The following is a 27,289-nucleotide window of genomic DNA, read 5'->3' as shown; positions in this document are numbered from 1 at the left end:
ATGGCGTGGCTGTTAAATAGCCTCGTGTTTTGGTGGAACATGTGTACATTCAAAAGTTGTTTTAGTCGTGCAACAGAAAATTCAGATTGGACAGATAGTCTAGCTAGCTGAATGGATTTACCCTGCAGAGATCTGAGGAGCAGTTAACCATAGTCCTCAGAAATCCACCAGAGTTTAGAACGCCATCAAAAAGAAAGAGGAAGGGGATGGACATTGGCGCAGCAATCCCAGAAGTGGAACGTCAAGGATATAGTCTACAACACATGTAACGTTATCTTACCTGATGTGTTTTATCCAGTGAACTTGTATCAGCAGAGAAGCGAAAGAATGAGCGAGATCCTCTGCTCGTGTGAGTAACGTTACATCCCAGTACCACACACACAGACATCGTAGCTTCAGCGAGACGTCATCCATGCCACTTTGAAGTGTGTAGCCTTTCTAATTTCGTATTTTCACAGTCTGATATTTCAACAGTTAACAATGAACTGAGACTTCCTTGACTTGCAAAACTATCTTTTAAACTGATGTACATCATATGTGTAATTCATGAATCAATTCAAACGGGATAAATAAATAATTTGCCTCTCCCCATTCACCACCGTTCATATTTTTCCCATGGCTGTCCACCAGAAGGGTAGGGACTTTGCCTTTATATAGCCTGAAACTGGTAACCCTAATGGAATTAACCTGATTAATAATTATCAAACTAAAACAAATGTGTATAATACTAAAGAGGGATGTGTGTAAAAACCCTGAGTACTATGTATTTGTATTTGTATATGTTATTTATTCAACCTGTGCTTTTTCCCTATTACAATATTATCTATTGTCTGTTGTCAGCAGGGTGTGATTGCTTGTTACCATGGAAACCCAGCTCTAATGGGCAGTATATTACAGTTTTCAGGCTTTGTCTTTGTTAAATGATCTGCCTGACATTTAACAGAAACAAATAAGTGCTAATTAATGTAACAGGCGAATTACACACACATATATATATATATATATATATATCATAAAAAAAATGCTTATTAAGGGAATACTATTTAAAAGTTAGGGGTATGGTTAACTAATAATAATGGGTGGGTAATATTTATTCATACATTTATTTGATTATGTTTAGTAGGCTAGCCTGATATAGCCAACGTACTACTTATTCCAAAAGTATCATTTTAAAATAAAAAATAGCCTAATAATAATAATAATAATAATAATAATAATAATAATAATAATAATAATAATAATAATAATAATAATAATAGCAAATGTAATAAATCGTTGGGGCTGTTGGCAGTGTGTTGGTATAATGTGTCCAGACAGAGAGCTGCAGCACGCCGCCTCGCAGGCTCCACATCGCCGCGTGCCCCCTTCGCTCTCTGTGCCGCCAACTGCAGCCTGCAGCCGGCTGGGAAGAGGACTCAGTAGCCGGTGCAACGCGGTGGGATTTGAACCACTGTCTTTTGTTTTCTGCCGGGGCTGGCTGTATATTCACCGCAGCGCTTCTCTTCTGTGTGTGCGTCTCTCTCTCTCTCTCTCTCTCTCTCTCTCTCTCTCTCTCTCTCTCTCTCTCTCTCTCTCTGTGTCTCTGTGTGTGTGTGTGTGTGTGTGTGTGTGTGTGTGTCTGTGTGTTTCTCCTTTACAGCTCCTCTCTGCTGGGATCCTGGTCTGCCAGGGGCTGCAAAGCCGTGCTAGTCGACTCATTCCGAACCAAATGCGTGTGTGACAGACTGTCCACCTTCGCCATTTTAGCACGGCTCAATCCCGAAATGGTAAGTCCGACAAACCTCCCTTGACTTCGTTGACGTTAAAGCTATCGGAGACGGTGTGTGTTTTTGTGTGTGTGTGTGTGTGTGTGTGTGTGTGTGTGTGTGTGTGTGTGTGTGTGTGTGTGTGTGTGTGTGTGTGTATGTGTGTGTGCGGTTTAATGTGAATGCATCAGCTGTTTTTTTTCTGTCTTCCAAAGGGCGTCATTGTCATTACATATCAACAGATCCTCCCTCTCTCCCTCTCTCCCCCACCTTCTTTTTCTCTGTCTCGACATGCCAAAACCATGCTGCAAAAGGTTATTATAATCTTGCCAAGGAGAAGGCTCTTTGTTTCTTTTCTTTTTTGGATTTGGGGTAGAAGTGTCTTTATTCATGTTGCACCTAGAAGGAGATAAACTGTGTCTGTGTGTCTGTGTTCCCAGAGAAAATGCACACAGGAAGGGCAGCACTGTGCTGCTATGCTGTGTGCATTAAGATGGTGGTATCACTGTCAGATGTGCTGACAGAGTGAGTGGGATTTAAGATCATGTCATAGCTGATGATCATTTATACCTGCATGTCCCCCCACACCCCCCACACCCCACCTTCGCCAGCCGTTCTTGTTCAAATTGGCATATTTTCAAATATTATACTGTCAATGGCGTCTCCATGGTTACCAGGCCCCATGGAGAAGGTGCTGCATTGCAATCCAGTAATCTGAGAGAAAAAAAAGACATTTTAATAAGACTACAGTCAGCTAGCTACAGTCAGAACAAAATTCCCTCACATTGTGGCTGTGCTGTGTGTTTGTGAGAGAGAGCATGTATGTTTTATACCATGGCAGTGGCTCCAACCTGCCCCAGTTTCTTTGGGGGAAAGGGCAGTGTCTTTGTGGGGAATTTTCATTCAGTGCGATTAGTTATTATTAGACTGGAAATTGCCTCAGAAGCAGTTTGCTCACTAGTTGTCCTGGTAACAGCATAGGCGCCAAAGCTTTCTTAAAGACATAGGAGGCAGCATGCTGTTTCTCCTCCTTCCTGCCCAGCCTGGAAGGCAGGCTAGGCCAGGATGAGACAGCATGGCTTTACCACCTTCAGTCAAGCATTTATGATTATTTTTGGCCAAGATAGTTGTGGTTTAGATCGAAGCATATGATGCAGAGGAAGGGGATGTGACTGAAAGTGCTGCTGATGCCTTGATGATGGAGGCTGCAGTGGTGTGTGTTCCATTTGTGCTTTGTGCTCAGTGCTGAAATGATTAGTTCATCAATTAATTAGCCGGCTGACAGAATTGGTCAATGACTATTTAAAGGAATAGCTCAACATTTTGGAAAGTACTCTGACGTACAACGCTGGAGTCAGGATGCGGTTAGACTGGAACCAGGGGGAAACAGTTGACTCTTGTTTTTTTATGTATACACAAACGGAGGTGTAACATGTCAATGTGTGGTTTTAAGGTGAAGTTAAATGCTGGAACTAGTTCTTGACAGAACGCAGTTTATCCATCTGTCCAGCACTTCTGTGCAGCATCTCCAGCTATAGTGCGGGTGACTGTGTTTGCTAAACATAGGTTTTTGCTATTGGTCTCTGTATCTCTGATGATAATTCTATAATTCAAATTCTATAAACAACCATAGATAACTTATTGACTCACTATTTAAAGATTGTTTACTGTTTTTTATTGTTTTTAACTATGCCTGCAAGGTAGGCAATCTCTGTATTGTGTGTGTGATTGTGTGTGATTTGTACTATGCTATCTGCTGCACAACAAATTGCCCCATTGGGGGACAATAAAGTAACTTGAACTTGAACTACCACACGTGGCTAATTCAGTCTGACGACACGCCTCTGACAAGCTGCATCCTGTTGTTGTAGCCAAAATACACACACCCAAATTTTAATTGTATTTTTAACTCCACCTAGTCTATTGTGTTTTGGCTGTATTTGGTCGTATTTAGCCTGGTGGTTAACTTAGACCGTCCCCGCTGTTTTGGTTTAATCCAACCTGCTCGTCATGTGCGTTGTTGTTTCAGTGGGTTTGGGTGGAAAGCTCATCCGAACTCTGGTGCGGATCAAACAAATGAACTCTGGTCTGCATGAAAGTGGGGGTCACAGTTCACTTCCAAGTGAACTAGAGTTCTGTTTACTTCATGTGAGAACTCGATCTCCCAAATACAGGAAGTGGACCAAATACAGAGCATTTACTAGCCTGCAGTTTCAACCTTGCACACAATTTATGGACTTCAATACGATGATAACTTTCAGATCCATAAGCTTCTTCCACCCAAGACGTTATAAATTTGGTGTTGCTCCATTATTTCTGAGACCAGAAGTGTCCGCAAATTTCGGACATTCTGTCCAATAAACGAGCGACCGTCTCGATTGCGTGACGTGTGTCTACAGTGTTTGGTGCGTTTGACAAAGTGTAGTGTGAAAGCAAACCCAACCAAATAAAAAATGCAACAATGTTGCAACTTCAACCCCGAATCACCCACCGAACTATCAGGGTGAAAGCACCCTTAGGGCCTTTTCACACATGAAAGTCCGAACCAAGGTTCATGTTTTTGTTACATTGTATACATTTGATCCGGTAAGTTTTGGTTTCACACTGCAGTTATGCAAGCGCACTAAAGATCTCTACGTGACAAAACTACGTCCTGCCGTCATCACATAAGTGAGCTGCTTCTCCAGATAGCCTACTTATATTCACTTTTACTCACAACATGCTAACCGGCAACATAGGATTCCATTCACTATGCTAAGCTAACTAGCGGCGCTTCCCCGGTCTTGTAACACAAGGAGAGCCTGCCAGAGCTTCTTGTATTTTGTCCAAAAGTCCGAACCCTCCAAAAAATGCTTTCACACTATAAACGAACCTGACCATGGTTCAGTTTGGTCCGGACCGAGACCACCTCTTTTTATCGGACCAAAATTTGGTCTTTTGATCCGGACTGTGGTCCTTGGGAGATTTCACACCTGTAATTTTGGTTCGGATCAAACAAAAAAGTCCGAAAGTCCGGACCAAATAAGATATGTGTGAAAACGCCCTTAGTCTTCACTTTGTGTCATACAACCAGGCTAGCTGTTTCCCTCTGCCTCCAGTCTTTATGCTGAGCTAACCACATGTTGTCTCCAGCTTCAGCATCATACATGAAGTACAGATATTAGATTGTATCAATGGTGTTATAGGGCTTGGAGATTGCAATGAATGGTTACAGCTGGCCTGTTGCTTCTATTCATTGTACATTGAATATCTTTTTTGGGGGGTGTTTTACTGTTGGGGGGTCATTGGGGGTGTCATTTTAATAGCCATCTTCACTTTTCCTCTTTGTTTACTCTGATGTTTACATTTAAAACTTTGAACGGCCATTCTAGAGTCAACAGGAGACTGCTGGGTTGATTTTCCTATCCTAATAAACGACTCGTAGTCATGAGATGGCCGGAGAGATGGTCTTGTTAGCTTGAGCTCAACTTCTCCACCGTTTCTTTAGGGTTTACTCTGATGTTTACATTGAGACTGGCAAGTTGATTTCCTGATCCTCATATAGCCACCATCACCATCACCGTCCAACAGCAACCACATCAGGGTTTTCCCTGGCTAAGAATGGGCCTTTGGCGGGGGACTACGCACTGCAGTAAGCATGCGCTGTCTGCGTACAGTAAAGGCAAAGAGTCTCCGTTACCTTGTTTGACAGAAATCTATGCATTTACCTGTTATTTCTGACAATTTGATAAACAGAAATATTTATTGTGATTGAGTAAATAAAACCCCAATTAACAAAACTGGTTAAAAAAATAATATCCATATTTAAATAAATCACTGGGAGAGTCCGGTACAGGCTGACTCTGGAGATTTAACTGAGATTAGCTCTCATATTCAAATTTATGTTATCGTAAACACATTTGAAAAGGATTTGAATTGCTATTTTTATTCTCAATTCTCCCCTCCCAGCGAGCTGCAGTTTATGTCCCCACTGACACGTATTATCACCATGACTACTAACAACAATCGGCATTTTGTTGTGTACCAATCAAATGACCACGGCAAACAGTTCAATGACCTTTCTATCCATTTTATTTATAAGGCTGCTAGCATGGCTGCATACTTTTGGACTTAGATAGAATCAGATACAGGCACATCAGCGAATTATGAATATAGACTAATAATTAGAGATGCACCGATTGACCGGCCGGTGACTGGAATCGGCCGATTTTCACGTGACCGGCCATGACCGCATAATTAACATCGCGCCACATGAGCACACCTCCACTCCATCAGCTGTTTATGAAATGTCATAAAGTCCGCGGCTCTGCAGAGCCGTCTGCTCTATTGATCTCAGGCGAACGGTCAGCCGCTCTTTCTCCCCTCTGAGGCTGAACAACATGAAAACCGCACTCACGCGGGTCCCGTGAAATATGACAGCTACAGTTTATCGGAAAATAGTGTTAGGCATCCTGACTTTGATGAATTTACTGTTTATCAGACCCCAGATGAGACAAGAAGCTAACGTTAGCGAACACTGCGGTCCCTCTGACGCTCCCGCTGCAACAACAACAACAACAAAAAAAGAGAGACGGTGTATTCCTCTGATACGTTGTATTAACGTTACTGTTAAAAACGCTTTTCAGGTTAGTGGGGATGCATACCGCTCCAAACCAACATTAAAAATGTAGTAATCTTCCCCCAGCGTTTAGTTTTGGCGCTAAACTGTGTGTAAAATGAGTTTATGACGTTTATGTTTTCAGGTAACGTTACTGTTGACCGTTCAAACAGGCCTGCGTGTGCGTTTTGAGAAATATCTTTATACTGCAAGGCTATATTTATTTTATTTTTATATATATATACATATATATTTTAGTTGGATATTGGATGTGAAAAGACAGAAATGGTTCTAACATTGCGCTTTAGAGTAATTTATATTGTTCTATTTTATAGTGATCTGTTCAAAAAATTTTCTATGTTCTATGAAAATGTAAAATGTTCTATTAAAGAAAAGATCGAAAATAAATATTTGTGTGTGCTGTAAAGTGGTTAGAAAATATGAAATCGGAATCGGCTAAAATCGGTATCTGCAGGTCAAACTCAATGAAAAATCGGAACTCGGAATCGGCCTAGAAAGTTGTAATCGGTGCATCTCTACTAATAATCATTAAAGATTAAATTAAAGATAATGCCTAAAATGCTGTTATTGGTATCGTAAAGTACTGGAGTTTATGCACAGATTCGATACCACGTGATTTAGCCCCAGATAAAATCAACTTCTTTTTCTGTTATGACTGTCAAGCTGGATAATAAAAGAAAGTTCTATGGCGTTCATTGTTTGTGTTTGTTCACAAAAAGTTTAACCTGAGCCACGCCGTACAACAAATATATAAATCATATCACATCCATACAGAGATAGTAGAATACAGCTGTTAACACATAATGAAATATATGACGCACTAGTATCGGATCAGTTGATACATAAGTTCAGGTATCGGAATCGGTATCAGGAAGCAAAAAATGGTATTGAACCATCTCTAATAATTATCAGTGGACCATTACTGGGGCGTCCTCCGTTTGCTGTGGTCCCTGCAGCCTGCCTACACCTGTTCACAGCTCTGTAGCAGCCTGGAGGCCTCACACGCCCTGGGGGAAGCTAAACTGTGGCAGCTCCTTCTGGCAGAAATAGAGGAAAAGATAACTCCTCTCTTTCCTCATCCTGCTGTCCCTTTTTCCCCACATTCTGGTAATTTGTGAGACAGCCATGGATACCATGCTAATTATTCCTACTGCAACACATAGCTTCTAAATGGCCCTCTCGTCTGCAGCTACCCTCCGACAGCCCCAGCATGATAAACACCCCAACCGCTTTTTTTCCCCCCTCTGCCTTCCCCCTCGCTCCTCTCATCCTTCTTTCCCTCTCTCCTCTACCCCTCAGTCATTCCATCAAACCATTTTCATCCTCAGTTGCTGCAATATATTTTAGCTTCCCTCTGCTTACTACGTCTCGCACTCCCTTGCTGCCACCTCTTGTGTCCATTTTGCTCAGTCTAACTTCGCTGCAGGCTTTTAGAAGGATAAACTGTGCGAATAAAAATGCATAGCAGTCAAAAGAGCCAAAACCTGAGCCCAGTTTACTGCCACTGCTAGACTTGTGTGTGTTGAGGGGGAGGAGGATGAATGAACGTGCTTGTGCTTGTATCATTTTGGATGTTGTAAGCCTGCGTTAAGCCTTTTCTTCAGTTTGAATGTGCTGTCAGGATAGATGCAGTGACAAAGCCTCTTTTGGCCAATTAGCCCACATTTTTAAGAGTAACAAGTGAGTAAACAGGACTGACTGAGGCTTGCAGGGCTACAGGCCAATAGCGTGTCATCATACTCATTCAAGGATAAATGTATTTGTGTTTCCTCTATGACGGGGCACCATATATTGTTGGTAGTCATACATACATAGGCAACTGAAGCTGCATACAATATTGCTTTATTTCAAAGGTGAAGTAGATGTTTATAGAAGATAATTATCGGTTATGTGGCCTGAATGTGGCCAATTTAGAAGAATAGTTTAACATTCGGTGAAATATGCTTATTCGCTTTCTTGCTGCGAATCAGAATCAGAAATCAGAAAAGGGTTTATTGTCACAGTAAGTTATACCTATGTAGGCGTAATTGTCAATTATTTTACATAATCGCTGTGTCTTTGTTTAACCGCAGTTATTTTCTAACATTAGCTAAGGTGCTATAGGGTGTGACTGTTGATTTTGTTTAGATATGCCAAATTATTATTCTATAAGTATATGGTCAGACTGTTGAGCTAAAGCTATGCTAGTTGTTAGCACTTGGCCCTATACACGTTCAATAAGGGGTGGGGGTGCAGTTAGACAGACATTCTTTTTTTATGATAAGAAAGAGGCGTGGTTAACTTTATAGGCTGTGAACTTGTGTTACTACATTATCTGGGTCACATGACAGTGATATATAACCAAAAGATTTATCCAAGAATTCACTCCAAACTTTAATTTGTCTAAATAAATATTTTAAAATTTGACTGAAAGAGACAATTATATCGGTAATCGCAATTATTTCTTGGTGAATGGTACATATTAAACATGAATAAAAAATAACAATAAATACAGAAAAAGAAAATTATTATCTACACTATATACACTATTTGTTTATGTGTATATACCAAATAGCGTCTTTAGCATTTTAGCATTAAATGTTAAATAGAGTTAGAAGAGTATCGGTGTCACTCTTATCTCATCTACGGAAAGTGTGTAGCTGGAGCCAGCAGCTGGTTTACTTAGCTTAGCATAAACACTGGAAACACAGGGAAACAGCTAGCCTGACTCTGTTCAAAGGGAACTAAATCCACCTACTAGCACCTAAAGCTCACCGTTTTAATGTGTTAGCTTGTTGAATAAATAAATGTATTTGCAACTAACAATTATTTTCGTTATTGATTCATTTGTTAAATAAAACCTGCCCATCACAGTTCTTTAGTGCCTGGGGTCACGTCCGCACATGCTTGTTTAATTCTCTCCAAAACTCAAAGAGATTCAGTTTACAATTAGATTACTTGAACAGCAGAAAGCAGCAATGTTCAAATGTGAGAAAGTGGAACCAGTGAATATTTGGCATTTTTCCCCCCAAAAAAGACAATTAATCACTTACCAATGATATCAACTTATCATTTCAGCTCTAAAAACAGATCCAGTGAATAAGCTAGCTCACAGTTTATCAGTAAGCTGTTTGTCGTGGATAACAGTAAAGATTTGTGTATTTTATATTTAATGAGCATTGATCATTGACCGATTAGATTTACAACTAGCCCCACTTACCAAGAAGCGTGAATGACTTTTCTTCATTTAGTATGTGGATCAGTAGTTTTAACGTCCAACCTCTCCATTTACACCGAGATGGAACGTAACACATTACAATTACTCACGTTACTGTAATTGAGTAGTTTTTTTAGTAGTTTTTAAAATCTGTAATTTTACTTTTACTAAAGTATGTTTTGTTTAATGTATTGTACTTTGCTACATTTTGAATCACATCTGTTACTGAGTAAAAAAGTAAAAAAACAAAATCTTAACGTTTTGTATCTGTCAACAAACTTATTATTATTATTAAATCACAAAAGACTACAAATAAGATATTACATAAATATAAAAAAAATATATCACCCCTCTGCTGCAGAAAAGTAACGAAGTAACTTTAACTCTGAGTAAATTTTAAATGAGCTACTTTTTATTTTTACTTGAGGAGACTTTCATACCGGTAGTTTTACTTAAAGCTATAGTGCGTAGTTTCTGTCTCCCCCATGAGGAATTCTAAGTAATGACAACAAAACTGTCGGTGTGTCCACATGTTACAAGCCTTCCGTGATCTCGCACCACCCTCACCCCTCCTCCATGCAGTTGCTTTTAGCCAAGGAGGACACGGAGGATTAAAAAAACATGATGGACTCTTCAGAAGAGTTCATTATCTTCACTCGTTATCTTCAGTCATACTGAGAAATACAGAGAGAGTTGTGTGGAGTTGATAATTAATTAGCTTTGTAGCAACTCATTTGGCAATGTTAATATCAAAACGCATTAAAGCTTTAAGTAAAAGTTAATCAAAGTAATAGTACTTTTACTAAAGAAGATTCTTTTTGTACTCTGTCCACCTCTGCTTTTACATATCCATTGTTAGTAATTGATACCAGTGCATCTTGTTTAAGCAATCATTTTGTTTGCTGCGAATATTGGCAGCAGCTTCATCTGATAGACTTCTGAAGGAAATGACATCCTGTGGACATCCTCAGTGTTGGGAGCTGGCGCATCCCCGTCTCTGCTCATGTGGAATAATGCAGTCTGGTCACTTTATTTCGGGATGCTTGTCGCTTCTCGTTTTGGACGCTGCGTGAGACTCCCAGCTGAAGCTCTGTCATTGGCTGAGGAGGAAGTAAAAGTTTGTCTTTCTCAGCAGATGCCTTTCCGTTCCATTGCGCTCTCCCCACCCCAACCCCCTCTCTTTGCTTTTAGAGAAGGAACTCACTGCAGTGCAGATTAATCAGAGGGATTTAATTAACTTGGCCCCGGCACACGCATCACACCTGGAGACAAGACAGGCTATAAACTTAGCCAATTATCTCCTTCTAGAAGGGAAGTAGGTGTGTGTGTGTGTGTGTGTGTGTGTGTGTGTGTGTGTGTGTGTGTGTGTGTGTGTGTGGGGTGGGGAGGGACCTCATGTCCTGGTTTCTTCATGTTCAACCCCCCCCCCCACCCTCCACCAACCAAAAAGCTTATTTCATTAAACTGTCCCTCACTCATCTTGACTCATTTTACCTGCCAAGAGATGGTGTTGTATATGGTTGTGAATAGTTTCAGGGCATTTTCACACCTGTAGTTCGTTTGCTTTGATCCGAATCAGTTGATGAGTTTATAAACTTTTAGTAATTTCCCCCTTGGTTTGGTTTGGTTTCACACCTGGAAAAAAGTAAAAACAGGAAGAAGGTCCTGTGTTCTGGACGTCTCCATAGTCAAACCAGCTCATTTTATTTAAATAATGCGACATTCTCACCGAGACTTCGCTCTGCTCTGCCGGCGTCTGTACGAATGTGAGAAAGCGATTTGATTGCTAAGATTGCAAAACTAAAATATCACAAGCACTTCATGCATAAACATACAGCCGTACACAAGACCTATGCACCCTGCTGCAGCTGCCATGTTACAGTGTAGCCATGACAACTAAGACAATGTCTGCTGTAGCATGGGGATGGTGTTTAGCTGTCAGTGTTTAGGATAGGAAAGAATGCCAGGTCTATATTATGTGTATGTTTGTTAGGTGAAGGCATGCATCACTGTGTGTGTGTGTGTGTGTGTGTGTGTGTGTGTGTGTGTGTGTGTGTGTGTGTGTGTGTGTGTGTGTGTGTGTGTGTGTGTGTGTGTGTGTGTGCGTGCGTGTGTGTGTGTGTGGGTGGGGGTGGGGGTTATTCATGATTCACCTTGAAGTCACCTTGCTCTGCAACAGAGGCACAGAAAGCAGCCAGCCTGCCGACCTTTCTTCAGCCGTTGATACCAGACGCTAGGGCTGTGTAATTACAGAATATTTTGAGAAAATCATCATCAAAAGCATCATTTTGCTCATTACCTTTTACAAGTAAAGTGTTCTGAATGGAAAAAAAAGGTTCATATGGGAAATATTTCAACTTTTTCACTGTTTTTTAAGTTCAATAAATGCAACATCTTTCCAAAAGTCAATGAGTAATTGTGTTAAATAATTGTGATTTCAATATTGACCAAAATAATCGTGATGATGATTATTTTCCATAATCAAGAAGCCCTACAGATACCTGCATGTACATTGTGTGTGTGTGTGTGTGTGTGTGTGTGTATGTGTGTGTCGCACACAAAGTATTCACTGCATAATTGTATTAATGTCAGGGTAGAAAAGCCTCTCACTGAAAGATATAGCAGTGTTGAGTTCACAGCTCACTTAGGCAGTGCTGGTTTCTTCTGGTGTGTCTGTGTGTGTGTGTGTGTGTGTGTGTGTGTGTGTGTGTGTGTGTGTGTGTGTGTGTGTGTGTGTGTGTGTGTGTGTGTGTGTGTGTGTGTGTGTGTGTGTGTGTGTGAAGTCATCTCGTTAACCTTTACAACCCCACTTACCACCTTAAACACTCTTCTGTACAGCCAGCCGGCTGGGCCTACCCGCTCACACTCTCTGACTTAAATCATCTATCTGTGAGTCTCGAAGGCAAATCTTTCGTCTTTCAAGTTAAATGATGAAATGGCCATTTTCTATAGTGTCGGCGTTATTGTCCACAGCAATACATGATAAAAGCCAAGGCTAACAAGTCCACTTGCTGAGTAGCTGCTTTTCTTCAGAGAGCATCCTCACACTATGTGGTTGGAGTTTTTACTCACCAGCAGTGGTTACACTTCTCACCTTGCTGCAGTGATACAGAAGTTAACGTGTGTCAGTATAGACTATAAAAAAATAATAGCATCAGTGACATCACCTATTGGTTCGTGGACTACCGCTTTGAAGCCAGGAGTTTGGCATTTTGGCTGTCGCCAACTTGGTATTTTGGAGCCACAAGTAAACATAATTGGACGGGGGGGTGACGCGGATAAGCCACTGTCGTCTATGGTTTCAGTAGTCTCGCATTGCCAGACTTATCTCAACAGCGCTGTAGAGGAGGGTCTGGCTAGTCCACACAGCATTCTGGGATAGGAGTAAAATGTGCTCTGGTTTATTCACATTTCTTTAAACCAATCACAATCGTCTTGGGCAGCGCTAAGCTCCAGACGGAGCCACGCTGCCTCTGCAAAAAAACTTCTTTTGGTGGAACCATGGTGTTTATAAATAAATTATATATATATATATATTTTTTTTTTTATTTTTTATTATTTTTTTTTCAATCATTAACCTTATCTTATGGTGCGTTCTATTATTTATCCGTGTCGGACTTCCGACTAGGAAAACATACGTTGCCTAGCAACAAGCACCACTGCGTCACTTTTCCTCGGATTTCCGAGCTCGGAACTCGGACAACCGTGAGGACGCCGAGCAAGAATTCCGATACGGATTCCAAGATGGCAGCGCCCTGTGTAACTTGTAGGTATGAATTGTTGTCCTTGTTTTTGGACCACTTTGGCTTTTTAAATGAAGATTTCAATCACTCGTATTACAGCAATTCCTTACTATGTCCGTTTCACTGCCTGTTGGTAGTGGAATCGGTCTTGTTGTTTGCTAACGTGGCTAGCGTTGCTAACTCGGCCAGTGCTACCATAGCAACAGCTTTCCGTGTGGTGTCCATGTTTTTTCTCCGACTCGGACGCGCAAAACATACCAGAACGCTTGAAGTGTGGAAGTGACGTCATATCCGAGGTCCGAGTCGGTTCGTTGGGAATAATAGAACGCACCATTAGTCTATATCCACGACGTTCCACTTCCGGAATTGCTCTCGTTCTGTCGGAATTTCGGATGTCCGTTTTCTGATTTTGTTTCCGTCACCTTCCTCTTTCTTTGTGTTGGCGTTCTAAACTCCGGTGGATTTATGAGGACTATGGTCTCCTCAGATCTCTGCAGGATGACTGCTACATATCAGCAGCAGCAGTTTAGATTATCTCAAAGATTAGTGAGATCAATAAGGAAACCGGTGTTTTTGTCGGAGAACTTTGGCCTACTGCAAAGCATCAGAGACTGAACTGATGGTAAGGGAAATGTAGTCCACTGCTGCATTTGAACCATGAGTGACCCAGTTAGGAGGTGAGCGCTCAACAAATCGAGTCAACAGGGAATTTGTCTGCTTTTGTATTCATCTGCTGACAGCTCCTGTCAAAGTCTGTACACGCCACAGATCTGCAAGGCCTGGCCAAAGTTTCCCTCCGACCTTTTCTGCAGTGATGGTTTCACACTGACTACGAGAAATCATTCCTACCACGGGCAATACAACTTGTTAACACTTCATCACTGAGTGTTAGATAAGACTCATATACAACACTACAAGTGTTATTTGCACAAACAGGTTTTACTTACATCTTTATAAATACTATTTTACTTGTTGTACATCTTTATTTGCCACTTGTTTAAACATTTGTACATTCTTTCCTTTAGTATTTTTCTATCTTTATTTTTGAATAGTTGTTCTTGTATTCTATCCTATTGATTATTTCTTGTATATTCTGTATGTGTGCTGTGTGTCTGATAATTTGCTGCTATAGCACTGACATTTCCCAATTTGGGATCAATAAAAGTCTATCTAATCTATCTATCTATCTATCTATCTATCTATCTATCTATCTATCTATCTATCTATCTATCTATCTATCTATCTATCTATCTAGGGCTCCACAATATATGTTATTTTAATTGTTATCAAGATATCAATTGGCGCAATAAACACAATGCGAATGTTGTGAAAGAGTTTTTGTGTTGGTTGAAAGAAAATATCAGCAGAAAACTGCACTTTAAAACTGTCACTTTTTTAATGGTGCCTTATATATTTTCACATTCAATGTTCAATTTGTTAGATTAAAGAATGTTGGAAATGATTTCCTTTAATTTGTTTTTATTAACAAATGAAATTACTGTTGTTAAATTCACCAAGCAATTTGTTGTATTTTAGCAGAATACTGAAATCAGCAGAACTGAGTACACTTGAATATCATTATCGCCATATTCAACAATGTTATCACATATTTTCCTCATGTTGTGCAGTCTTAATGGTGTCAAGCCTTTTCACTATACTATTTCAATGCATCATACTCTTCATATAGACCAGGGGTGTCAAACATGCGACCCATGGGCCAGAACCGGCCCTCCAAAGGGTAGAATAGAATAGAATGCACTTCATTGTCCCCGAGGGGAAATTTGTCTTGGACACAGTGCCACATCCGTTGCTTCACTACACAAACAATATGTAACACAAAAACATTCTATAAAAACATTCTAAAATACATATAAAAGGGTCCACTGGATGACTTTGCAAAGTGTGAAAATTGCAGAGAAGTAATTAATTCTAATTCCAAATTTACCACTTTAATCTCAGAGAATATCCAAGTTTTTTTTCCTTAAATTTACAACTATAAGCTTGTTCTTGAGTTTTTTTCTCTGAATATTACCCCTCTCTCCCGAGTCCGTAACATTATTATTTTTTTCTACCGTGGCCTTAGAACACTGTCGTAGCAGAAGCAACTTGCGTTTGCTAACATCAAACTGACAAGAAACTCTGTGGCAGATACAGTTTCTGATATTTCTGGAGTGGTTTACTGTTCCGGCCCACTTGAGATCAAATTAGGCGTATGTGGCCCATGAACTAAAATGAGTTTGACACCCCTGGTATAAACACTGTGATCAGCTGATGAGTCATGATTGCATCATTAAAGCCTTGGAAACATGGTCGCAGCACTTTTTTTTTCACATTCTGTGTTCTCTTTCTTTTATTTTTCAGAACATGGATAAGACACAGCTTCCATCCGTGACGCTGATCGTGGGCTGTGGAGTGTCTTCACTGACATTGTTGCTGCTCATCATCATCTATGTGTCTGTCTGGAGGTGAGATAAAGCATCTTGCTCTGGAAACATTTAGCTTTGTGCTGTGGAATTTGTTTCCTTTTTTTTTCTAATCAAATTGCGATTTTTCTGCCAGATTACGATGCAATTTTTGAGGCATCTTTTTTTTTCTTCTTCTTTTTTGTCCTGCAGGTACATTCGGTCTGAGCGCTCAGTCATCCTCATTAACTTCTGCCTCTCCATCATCTCCTCCAATGCCCTTATTCTCATTGGACAGACACAGACACGGAATAAGGTGAGGAACAACGTATCTGTTTATGTATATTAGCATTTACTTGACGACTTATGATGACAGTGATACTAAGGGTGTAGTCTCGCAATGCCAGACCTTCCTCCACAGCGCTGTGGAGGAAGGTCTGGCTAGTCCACACAGCATTCCGGACGGGAGAAAAACCTGCTCTAGTTTTTCTGCGTTTATTTAAAAGCAAATAGTCTTGGGCGGTGCTAAGCGGCGGACGGAGTCACGGTGCCTCTGTAAAATAGCCTCGGGAAGGAACTTGTTTTGATGGAACACGTGTACGTTCAAAAGTTGTTTTAGTTGTGCAACAGAAAACTCAGATTGGACAGATAGTCTAGCTAGCTGTCTGGATTTACCCTGCAGAGATCTGTGGAGCAGTAACCATAGTCCTCAGAAATCCACCGGAGTTTAAAATTACAACACAAAGAAAGAGGAAGGTGACTGACATCCGGCCAAAAATGAGGACATCCTGCGTAATTTCCTGTAGCAATCCCAGAAGTGGAACATCGTGGATATCGACTACTAAGGGTGTAAATCTTCACTGGTCTCACGGTTCGATTCGATTATCCTGTCAACGATTCAAATTGATTTGATATCACGATGCATCACGATATATTATTATATATTGCCACATATGGTTTTCAACAAATTCAAGCAGTCAGATATACAATATGAAATCCCCTTTTTATCATATCTGCTCTAAAAAAAGACACTTCCGACAGCAGACAAAAGGCAAAAACAAAAAAAAGCTGCGACCGGAAAGTCATCAAGAATCATATAATAATCGATTATGGTCTGTCACTGCATCGATGCAGAATCGTCCAGGACCGCATCGTGATGCAATGATTCATTTCAACACCCCTAAGTGATGCAGTTTGTCTGATTCATTGAACATCTCACTTGTTGCTTGTTGCTTATATTTTCTCTGTCTTGTCTGTTGTTTCAGGTCTTTTGCACCCTAATTGCTGCATTTCTTCATTTCTTCTTCCTGTCCTCGTTCTGCTGGGTTCTGACAGAGGCGTGGCAGTCCTACATGGCAGTGACGGGCCGCCTCAGGAATCGCATCATACGCAAGCGTTTCCTGTGTCTCGGCTGGGGTGGGCCTTCTGTCTGGTGTCCATCATACCGTTCGTCTCGTCTTTCTTATCTCCCCTGTGGTAATGTGCATTTTTATTTATCTTTCCTCCCAGGTCTCCCTGCACTGGTAGTTGCAATCTCAGTGGGATTCACCAAGGCAAAGGGATATGGAACACCAAGCTAGTAAGCAGGCTTTCCTACAGCCGGTACATTTACTCCAGTACTGTACTTAAGTACACATGTTGAGCTACCTGTACTTTACGTGAGTCTTTTCTTTTCATGCCACTTTCTACTTCTACTCCGCTACATTTCAGAGAGAAATATTGTACTTTTTACTCCACTACATTCATCTGACAGCTTTAGTGTCTTCACAAATTCAGAGTTTTGCACACAAAACACATGTAGTTTATATAATACAATGTTTTATTATTAATTAAACTAGCCAACAGTTTATAGACAACAAGTAGGCTACAGCTGAAATGATAGACCATTAAACACTGATTGACAGAACTGTTTTTATCGTTATTTTTCTGCATTGAGTACTTTAACTTTCACATTTTCCTGATGACACTTACATACTTTTACTTACATTATCAATGCAGGACTTTTTTTTTATTTATTTTTTTACAGTTATTACTTTTACTTATGTAAAGTATCTGAAACTTCTTCCACCACTCCCTATATATACCTCTTAAACTTTTTATGCAGGGATATTACAAATGGTTTGGGTTGATGTCTGCTGCATATTTAACCTCTCTTTTTTTCTCTGTCTCATATATCTTTTACCATCCTCATTCTTGACATGTCCTCTACCTTTCACCTCATTCCATGCCTCCTCTTTACAACCCTTCACGTTCACCCGTTGTGCCTCGCTCCTCCATCATCTCCATTTCTTCTGATCATGTCTTTCTACGTTTGGTTTCCCTGCTCCGTGTAGCTGCTGGCTGTCTCTGGAAGGAGGTCTTCTCTATGCATTTGTTGGACCTGCTGCAGCTGTTGTCTTGGTATTTCCTCTTTCCTCTACACTTTGTCTTTGTTGGTTTTGCTTTTAAAACCTCTGCACTATTTCAGATTTAGACCAATAGCCCCATATATATCAAGCATATTTAGTCTGCATATATCTATGCAGGGATTTAGAACAGTAATGATATTAACAACCTTTAACTGTACTTTCATTTAAAAATAGTAAAACATATAATGCAAGGGATAATAAAACATGAGTTTAAATAAAACACAATATTAAAATGGGAAAGCAACCAACAGCCAGTCAGCCGCCATTGTGAATAAAACTCTCAGAAACATATGACCATGATATATAATGGTGTTCACAGTTCATTTACAACATTTAACATTCAGGGTGCTACCTCGTTATTTTATTGTTGATATAATACAAAATATAAATATATATATATATGTATGTATATATATATATATATATATATATATATATATATATATATATATATATATGTACAGTATATCTAAGAAAGGTACTTCAGTTTAAGAGTAAACAAATTAAATAATTGCCAAGTTAAAAGCCCATGTCTCCTTCTTGTCGTTTTGATTTTATCTTCCCTGCTTCCTCCTTTTCTTCTCCACCTACTTCTTCCCTTTGTTCTTTACTTCCCTGCCTCATCCTTTCCTTGTCTACTTCCTCCTTTACTTCCCTGCCTTATCCTTTCCTTGTCTACTTTCTCCTTGACTGTCCTGCTTCTTCATTTCCTTGTCTACTTCCTCCTTTACTTCCATGCTTCTTCCTTTCCTTGTCACCTTCCTCCCTTACTTCCCTGCCTCTTCTTTTACTTGTCAACTCCTCCCTTACTTCCCTGCCTCCTCCTTTACTTGTCAACTCCTCCTTTACTTTACTTCCCTGCCCCCACCTTAACTTTCTTACTTCCCCCTTTCATTTCTGCCTTTTCCTTTTCCGCATTTACCTTCCATCTTCCTTCTTTACCTCTTTCTTTCCTTCCCTCCCTCCCTCATCCTTTCCTCATTTACTGCCCCTTCTCCTCTCCTTCTTTTCCTTATATACATCCTCTTTTCCTAACACAGATATTATTTATGCTATATGTTTAAGTATTTCTAGTGTGTCAGGTTATGTTTTTGGGCATCTGCTTAGCTAAAAAAACGTGATCAAAACGAGCTAACGTTAGCTAAAGTGTCCAATAACTACAGTATAGATCGTTTATTTTACAATTTTGGCATTAAAGATTGTATAGAAATATTAAATAATAAGTTCATAATTTAAGCACCCTGTATTTGTTTGGTGTACAACACAGACAACCACTATTCGATCTTTTATACCATAACCATAAGAAAAAACTAGCTTCCTGTTGGCTGACAAGTGTTTGTTAAAATCCAATATTAGGCCACCTCAAACATAATTAAAGTGCATTTTGATCACTGTTCAAAGTCACTGTTTGAGCAATAACAAACCTACATTAACTATAACATAATACTAGTGTTTTACGTGCTTTCAGTAACTGTCCATGGTATGTTTAACCCCATGGACAACCCAAGTTAAACCAGTATAGTACATAATGGACTGCAGCAGTTACATGAATTATTATAAGCATAGCTAGGGTTCCGTTTACCATTTTTACAGCTGCTGTTTAAATTAGAACAGGGACAGTCTTACATTAACCATAAAATCATGTAGAGACAAATTTATATAGAACTATTCAGCCTACATCTGGGGGAAATCACTGCCAAACCCTGGCAGCACCCAGTCTGCAGCGACAATGTGTCCTTGTTTCTCTCATCAAATCCATTAGCTTCAGTTTCAGTGATTCTCTTCCCAGTGCTTCTTTCCCACCTACAAGTAAACAACTTATTTTTTTTTTTTTTTTTTACACGGGCTGCTCCTCTAATAAAGAGCTTCTGCTCCAATTGGCACCCATACTGGAGGTCCGGCCCACAGCACCATAGTGGCTTGTACGAGGGATTTTCATAGGCTTTGAATCCTCAAAGCAGTAAAATGATAGGAATCATAGTGCGTTCCATTTACCTCGGAAGCCGGAGCTGGGAATGACATCACACCCGAGTTCCCTTTTACAAGTTGGATTTTTAGCTCGGGGTACTTCCGAGCTCGGAAATCCGAGGTCAGGTGGCGTGTACAAATGGAACGCACTATCACTACAGTCAAGGACACCCCCTCCCACACCTTTGAATTCACAAGTCTTATATTTTATGTGTGATTTTTTTTTTCAGCACACTGTCTACTTTCTAAAATGTATTAATATGTTAGCAATCCATCCTTTCAGCCATCCTTTAAGTCTCATGCTTCATTGGGTGCCTGATAGTTTTTATCACTAGCATTTAAGATGGTACAGTTTAGCATTTACAGTGCAGAGCCTACAGTAAGTACAGCTAGTGTGTGTGTGTGTGTGTGTGTGTGTGTGTGTGTGTGTGTGTGTGTGTGTGTGTGTGTGTGTGTGTGTGTGTGTGTGTGTGTGTGTGTGTGTGTGTGAGATATGGCTTATGTGCATGCTGCCATCGTCCTGTCATGACGAACATCATCACCATCCATCCATCATCATCAGAGTTGATCTGCATGTTCTGAAGTAATGGAAGTGTCTTTGCTCTGATTTAATCATGTGCCTCTTCTCTTTGGCAGGTTAACATGGTTATTGGGATTCTCGTTTTTAACAAACTGGTGTCCAAAGACGGCATTACTGATATGAAACTAAAGGAGAGGGCGGGGTATGCCTTATACCACACATCCATTTTACACAGTGACCTATAACCAGCCTGATAGCTCAGCCAAAGGGGGAGGGACTAGCGCAATGATTGGCTCCTTGCCTGAAATGATCATTGGCCATCATTTCAGACTTTGGCAAATTGGTTGAAGATGACACTTATTTTTTAACACCAGGACGATGAAGAGGACAAAGAAAAAAGTTTTTAAAAAAATTTAGAAATATGACTGAATTAATCAAACATAAGAGAACATGTGTTTTCGCTAAGCCTATTATCAATGCTGGAGGATAGAAGAATGTTAGAAAGACCCGGAAAGATGTGGGGAATGGCTGTCTGGTTATTGGTCCTGCACAGACTGAGCAAGATGATGACTCATCTCATTGCTTTCTTTTAAGTTTTCAATTGTGTCACATTTTCCTCCAGCTGCTCTTTGTTTGCAGGTGTTGCTATTGATGTAAAGTTCTGTAAATCCATCCGTGTCTTTTTTCTCCTGTTTGGTTATTTCTAGTAGAGGGAAGCAGGGTTTTAAAATGCAAAAGAACTGCAATGGACATTCAAGGAAAAACACAGTTCATCACAATTTTGGTTTAATTTTTGTAGCTCTGGCCATCAGTTTTGTTGGTTAGGATAACACTGTACTTAAAAAAGTAACTGCTGAGATCACGGAATGTGGTGACATTGCTAAAAAAAAGTTTTTACATGGCAAGAGGACTCAATTCAATTCAATTCAATTTTATTTATAGTATCAAATCATAACATAGGTTATCTCGAGACACTTTACAGATAGAGTAGGTCTAGACCACACTCTATAACTCAGCACTTACCAACAGAGCCGATGGCCAGAGCTACAAAAATAAAACACGTTTTGTAGGTCATTGTTATTCCATTCAATTGTTCAGTTCAGTGAAGTTATGGAGATAAGAGATGGAGTTAACCTGACAAGCCAGTTTGCTAATTTTAGCCTTTTATAAAAGGAACACTCCAACATTTCGGATAAAAAAAGACTAGATTGCTTAGAGGCTTACCTAGAATCAGATGATAAGATCAATATAATCGTAGATAGAGTTTAATCTCTAAGTTCAGTCCACAGACAGGTCCAGAATGTGTTTAGCCTGGATGAGCATACAGGCTGACGCAAGAGAAACTGCTAACCAGCTCTGTCAAAAAATATAGTTAGCTAAGCTAATGAAAAAATACACCTTCCAACAACTTCAAAGTTTTGTTTTCATAAAAGATATCGTGATAGCTGGTAGCAACCGGACCATTTGAAAGTAAAGTAACAATGGTTGTATTTCATTCTCCGTCTGTTAACACAACCCACTGGAGACAAATGATGCATGCCAAAACACCTGCATTTATTTCTCATAAGTCCACATACAGTGATGTGCATTATGGCGTGTTGTTGCATGCAATACATTATTGCCTATTTCTAGGTTCGGGTGGAATTAGCAAGCTGACCTTGTAAGCTAACTAATGTTAGCCAGCAGCCGCAGCGGGGGCTGCTCGGTCCCTCTACTTTTTTGCCAAGACACAGTGTTGACAGGACCGGAAGCGAATTTACGAATAGCAGCTCGATTGGTCTTGGCGTGGCCATAGTAGGATTCGTAAATTCGCGCCCTGGACATGGATATTTTGTTTAGCCATATCCCGAGTGTCTGCTGCTGCCTCGGCCGGGAGTAACGTAAAACAGATGAACCGTAGCTGTAGGCTCTTTGCTGCCGATGGCCCACCTTTTGCTGCTTTTAAATGTCTTATGTATCCCTGTACGGTGTCCTTGAGTGCCAAGAAAGGCGTCTTTAAATAAAATGTATCATTATTATTATTATTATTATTATTATTATTATTCAGGCAAAGCTGTTTTGTTGTACGGTATCATAGCAACGACTTTGATTCACAGCGCTGACAGATTACTTCCGGTTCAAAAACCACTCCAGGGGAGCAGGGAGGGGCAGTTGGAGCATGCATATACGCTTAAACCGATCTTACTCTGGTCAAGGTGTATACATGCAGGAATACCCTGATTACTGAAGGAGTTCTCTATGTCTGTTAACCAGGTTATGAGAACTCCGATTTTAACCCGGGTAAGGTGTTTACATGGCGTTTGAGAAAGCAGGGTATTGCCTTAACCCGAATATAATCCTTTTTTTTTAAACTGCATGTACTGCACACTTGCAAATGTGTGGCCACCACCAACACCTGCAAGAATAGGTATAGTGTTCTGGTCCATTGCCAGTCAGGCAGCAGGTCAGTGCATACAGTACCCTTCCCCCCTCACCCTCTGTCCCCCCCTTGGAAATTGGATTAATAATGGTACAAAATATTGTGGTTTTGCAGCAGTTAGCAGCAACCACTTAGCTTTATGGCTGAAGACAACCTCTTAAAAGTTCTGTCCTTGTAGTCTTACCCGGTTTGAGAACTGTCTTAACTCTAGTATGAGTAAAAACCAGGCGACTCTTGGATGTATGTGGCTAGCTTGTAGCTTGCTTGAAGGATATAATGTGTTACTTTGGAGTTGTTGGAAGAGTATTTTTTATTTTTCCTTTTAGAGTGTGGCTGTTTCCCCTGGCTTCCTGCTGTTTTACATTACTCTAAATAATTATCCATTGCTTAATCTGGTTGTGGGTTTGGCATCAAACTAGCATATTTTCCAAAATGTTGGAGTGCTCCTTAAAATGTTTGATATAAGAAAACCTGCAACTAAAACATTTATTTGCACATTGTTACGGTAGTTTTTGGTAAACGATAATAGGTAAAGAACACATTACATTTTAAGCATGAACACTGTCACTAAAACTCTAATCTAGTCTAAAAAACGCATTGGGCTGCTGCTAAACCACAGAGCACACACTGTGCACCCTGCTCCCCTTTACCCCGCAGGCTGTTCTGTCTCCATTGGCATTGTTGGTGCATTCAGATGTTATTTTCTTTCTCTCTCTGAAAATGTTTGCTTTCTTTAATGATCTCTCTGTTCAACTGTACTTGTTTTTGCTGTCTGATATGTCATGAGTTTGCACAGAATCCCCTCTCTCTCACTCAGGGCTCTCCAATCAGGATCACATCAGTCTCAGAAGCCCCCTTCCATGTCATCAGTGATTGGGTAAAAAATACCTGCCCACCCCCCAACCCCCTCCTCTTCTTATTGTATGGCTACCAGCCCTGCCCATCACCAAATCTGCTGAATCCTCTAGCAAGCACCTCTGATTGGCTTACTATTACTTCCTGCCTATTTACCTCACTTTTCCACTTTTGACCTTGCAATTTATGCTAGCTGGATAGAACATAACACCTTACTGCCTCAGATTCTGACAATTTCTGGAATGCTTTTAGATAAACTGACTCTTTCAACAATAACACATGATAGTTGCACAGCAATAGAATTAATATTTTCTATTTACTTAAAAGGTGTGGGCATGTGTGTGTGAAAGGTTATCATGGCTGTGTCATGATTGCATCTACAGAGTGTATATTCTGCGTCTGTCAGGACTGGTCAGAATTTGAGCCTTCCTTCAGTCTGACTATTTTCCCCTCAGTTCATTGTGTTTAGTAATTTGTGACAAACCAGGCTCAGATAGCATTGATCTCAACTTTTAAATGACACTAAGTGAAGTAACAGTATAACTAAATAAAAGTATAATTTTGAACTTTGATTCAAGACTAGACCAAGGAAATTCATTCTGGATAGTGGGATCAATCTGAGATAATCCTTTTAACTCAATGTCCATTTATGACTAGTACCCACTATGGGACTTTAGCCCTGATTTTCCACTTGTCAACAGTTTTTGGAGCTCCCTGACAAAAAACCCAGACCGGAGGCAAATTGGCACTCAAGTGCTATGTTTGAATTCTTCAAAAACGCGATATGCAACGCAGATATGTAGCAGGCTAAATATCTGGACCTGTTGGCAACTAAAGCCAATGAGAGCGCACGACACAGGTTGAGTGTAAAGCTGTCAGAGGGGTAACAATAGGAACTTAACTGGTGTTGCATTTGTAATGTAGACCAAAGTTGTTGTTGCACCGAGACAAAACAGGCTTACACCCCCCAACACTTTCTTTACTTTTTCTTTTTTTGTCTTATCGCTGCAAATCAGCCACCAACAATTTGGACTGCTTGTTTCTGGCGGACATCCAAAACTCCGGTCACGTCATTCTCGTGTCACTTCTTGCGTGTTTTCTTGAGACCTGGAGACCAGATTCTGGGATTCCTCCTGGTAAAAGATCTAGTAGTGTGTGACCTCATGTCGCCGGTCAGTCAAGTAGTGTGAAAGGTAGACAACAGTTGTGTAGTGTGAACAGTACAGCGAACTGACGAATTTCAAAGCCTTGTAGATGAACTTAGCTTTACTCACAGCCTTCATCAGCAAATCAAACTCTTCCCAGTGAATGCTGTGAGTGGTTTTGGCCACAAGTTCAAAGACAGCTCATGTTATCTATTTTTAGTGTTCATTCAGTCTCTGATCCAAGGTAGGGACCCAGTCAACACATTGTCACTCTCCCATTGTGTAAAATACAGACACTTGGTCATGTGACTTTGGCGTTTGTTATTCACGCTAAAAGTCTCCTTTAGCGTCGGGACTCTTGGCGTCACTTTTGACTCTCTGGGTCAGGACGTACTGAGATGCGGCACAAGACAGGACAGTTAAAGAACTTTTCCGGCTCCGTTTTTTTCTTTAAATAGTTAGGCGGAATTGTACGACTGAATTGTACATGCATTACATGCCAGTTAATTCGAACTACAGTACGATCTCAACATCTAGCAAACTTGCATAATGTAATGTAATGGACAATTCCGCTTCCAACCTGTAGGGGGACCGAAGCAGGTAAAGTGCTTTGGTGTTGCTTTAAATTCAAGAAAAGATGGTCGGTGGGGTTATAAATGTACGTTTCAGTGACAGTGTGTTGTTTGACCCATCCACCCCCCCAACCCACCTCCTTACGCGGCATTTCGGTCTTTCATACTACTCGCTACCGTTGTCGCTTTTAATACTACGTCATCTTACAGTGCCATGGTGGAGCTGCTGCTCTGCCCAGTGTGTTCCATACAGACGCTAAAGGGGGATTTTTGCGTTGGTATCTGACGCTGAGAAACACTGACCAAGCGTCAGTATTTTACGAGTTGGGAGCGAGAACAGGTTGATACAGTAGCTTTAAGCATTACTTGAAGCTTGACAAGATGGATTTTTGTGTGATCTTGTGATCCTGCGATTCTCACGTGATATAATATGTGATATTGCGAGAATCCAGCTGCCATGTGAAAGAGTACTCCACTGATAAAATGAAGCATTATGTTCCTCTAAAATTGTTGGATGTTTAATGAAAGAAAGTTGATGCGGCAGAGCCAGTGATATTGTCTTTTATTCCACCCATTCTTCTGCCTTACCCAAAATGCAACTCGACCATAGAAAGTCTGGTCAGAGATTGGGATGTGTTTTGCTAGTAGTGGCTAATGTATCTCCACACAACCCAGATTTCTTCCATTTTCAAAATTGTAGTATGCTGCCCGGACAGGTTTTTCAGACTTCACACACTGTTTTTTTCAGGCTTTTTACAACTTTTTCACGTATGCAGAACTACTCCCCAACATCTGTGAAGAGACTAAAGCAGTGGAGTTCATAAATACTCACACCAGTGCAAATATAAAAATAAAGATTAATAGTGAGCACAGTTGATGAACAATACACTAGTTTCTATTTTTACTTTGATTCTTCTATTCTAGTTTAAAAAATGTCTTGCTATGATTTCTGTTTTTTTATTTTTACTATCTATATTTGTTCTTTTTCTCTGGGGACCAATACAGGCTTATGTTATCTCTTATCTTAAATCTTTAAAACTGTTTTAATCATATCTTGATGAATTTATAGCATAACTAATTCATCAATTAATTTCTAAATTCATCAACTCTGTGCTTCAAATCATTTAATTTTGTGAGATTCTCCCCTCACGCTGACCTTGGATCTTCTTCTGTTTCCTCAGCGTTTTCATTTTTCAACCGTAGTCAGATTTGACACTACAAATACAAATTGCGGATGCGATATGTTGAGGCTGCTCAGACTTGTTGGTTGTTGGGAAAGCTATCTGAACGTGATCTGACGGGTTTGAAATTACGTTTTTCATAGATTGTGCTGACTTTGTTTGATTGGGCTGTTTGTAGTCTATATCCACGACAATTAATTTAGGGGATTGCTCCGGTGCATCCACCGGATGTCCCTCATTTTTGGCCGGATGTCCCTTACCTTCCTCTTCCTTTGTGTTGGCGTTCTAAAAAACTGTGGATTTATGAGGACTATGGTTAACTGCTCCTCAGATCTATGCAGGGTAAATCCAGACAACTAACTAGACTATCTGTCCAATCTGAGTTTTCTGTTGCACTACTAAAACAACTTTTGAATGTACACGTTCCACCAAAAAACAAGTTCCTTCCAGAGTCTTTTTTGCAGAGGCACTTAGCTCCACCCAAGACGATTGTGATTGGTTTAAATAAATGCCAATA

The 27,289-nt window shown here is 40.3% G+C and overlaps 1 protein-coding gene across 12 annotated transcripts in view; it reads left to right on the top strand.

Annotated features, from left to right (window-relative positions):
* Positions 1-27,289, top strand: part of adgrb1a (adhesion G protein-coupled receptor B1a) — a 215,833-nt gene that overhangs the window by 164,743 nt on the left and 23,801 nt on the right. For 7 of the 12 annotated variants that reach the window (XM_039805661.1, XM_039805658.1, XM_039805650.1 and 4 more), the window contains 9 exons: positions 299-349; positions 1,640-1,766; positions 15,664-15,767; positions 15,918-16,020; positions 16,970-17,120; positions 17,214-17,283; positions 18,038-18,104; positions 20,717-20,802; positions 23,837-23,896. In XM_039805661.1, the coding sequence (XP_039661595.1) occupies positions 299-349; positions 1,640-1,766; positions 15,664-15,767; positions 15,918-16,020; positions 16,970-17,120; positions 17,214-17,283; positions 18,038-18,104; positions 20,717-20,802; positions 23,837-23,896 (819 nt within the window). The remainder of the gene's footprint in view (positions 1-298; positions 350-1,639; positions 1,767-15,663; positions 15,768-15,917; positions 16,021-16,969; positions 17,121-17,213; positions 17,284-18,037; positions 18,105-20,716; positions 20,803-23,836; positions 23,897-27,289) is intronic. The other 5 variants (XM_039805656.1, XM_039805652.1, XM_039805660.1 and 2 more) reach the window with 3 other exon arrangements.

The sequence above is a fragment of the Perca fluviatilis genome, chromosome 7 (assembly GCF_010015445.1).
Source record: "Perca fluviatilis chromosome 7, GENO_Pfluv_1.0, whole genome shotgun sequence".
Classification (NCBI taxonomy): Eukaryota; Metazoa; Chordata; class Actinopteri; order Perciformes; family Percidae; genus Perca; species Perca fluviatilis.
Note: the sequence above shows the minus strand (reverse complement) of the source record. Positions and strands in the feature narration are given on the sequence as shown.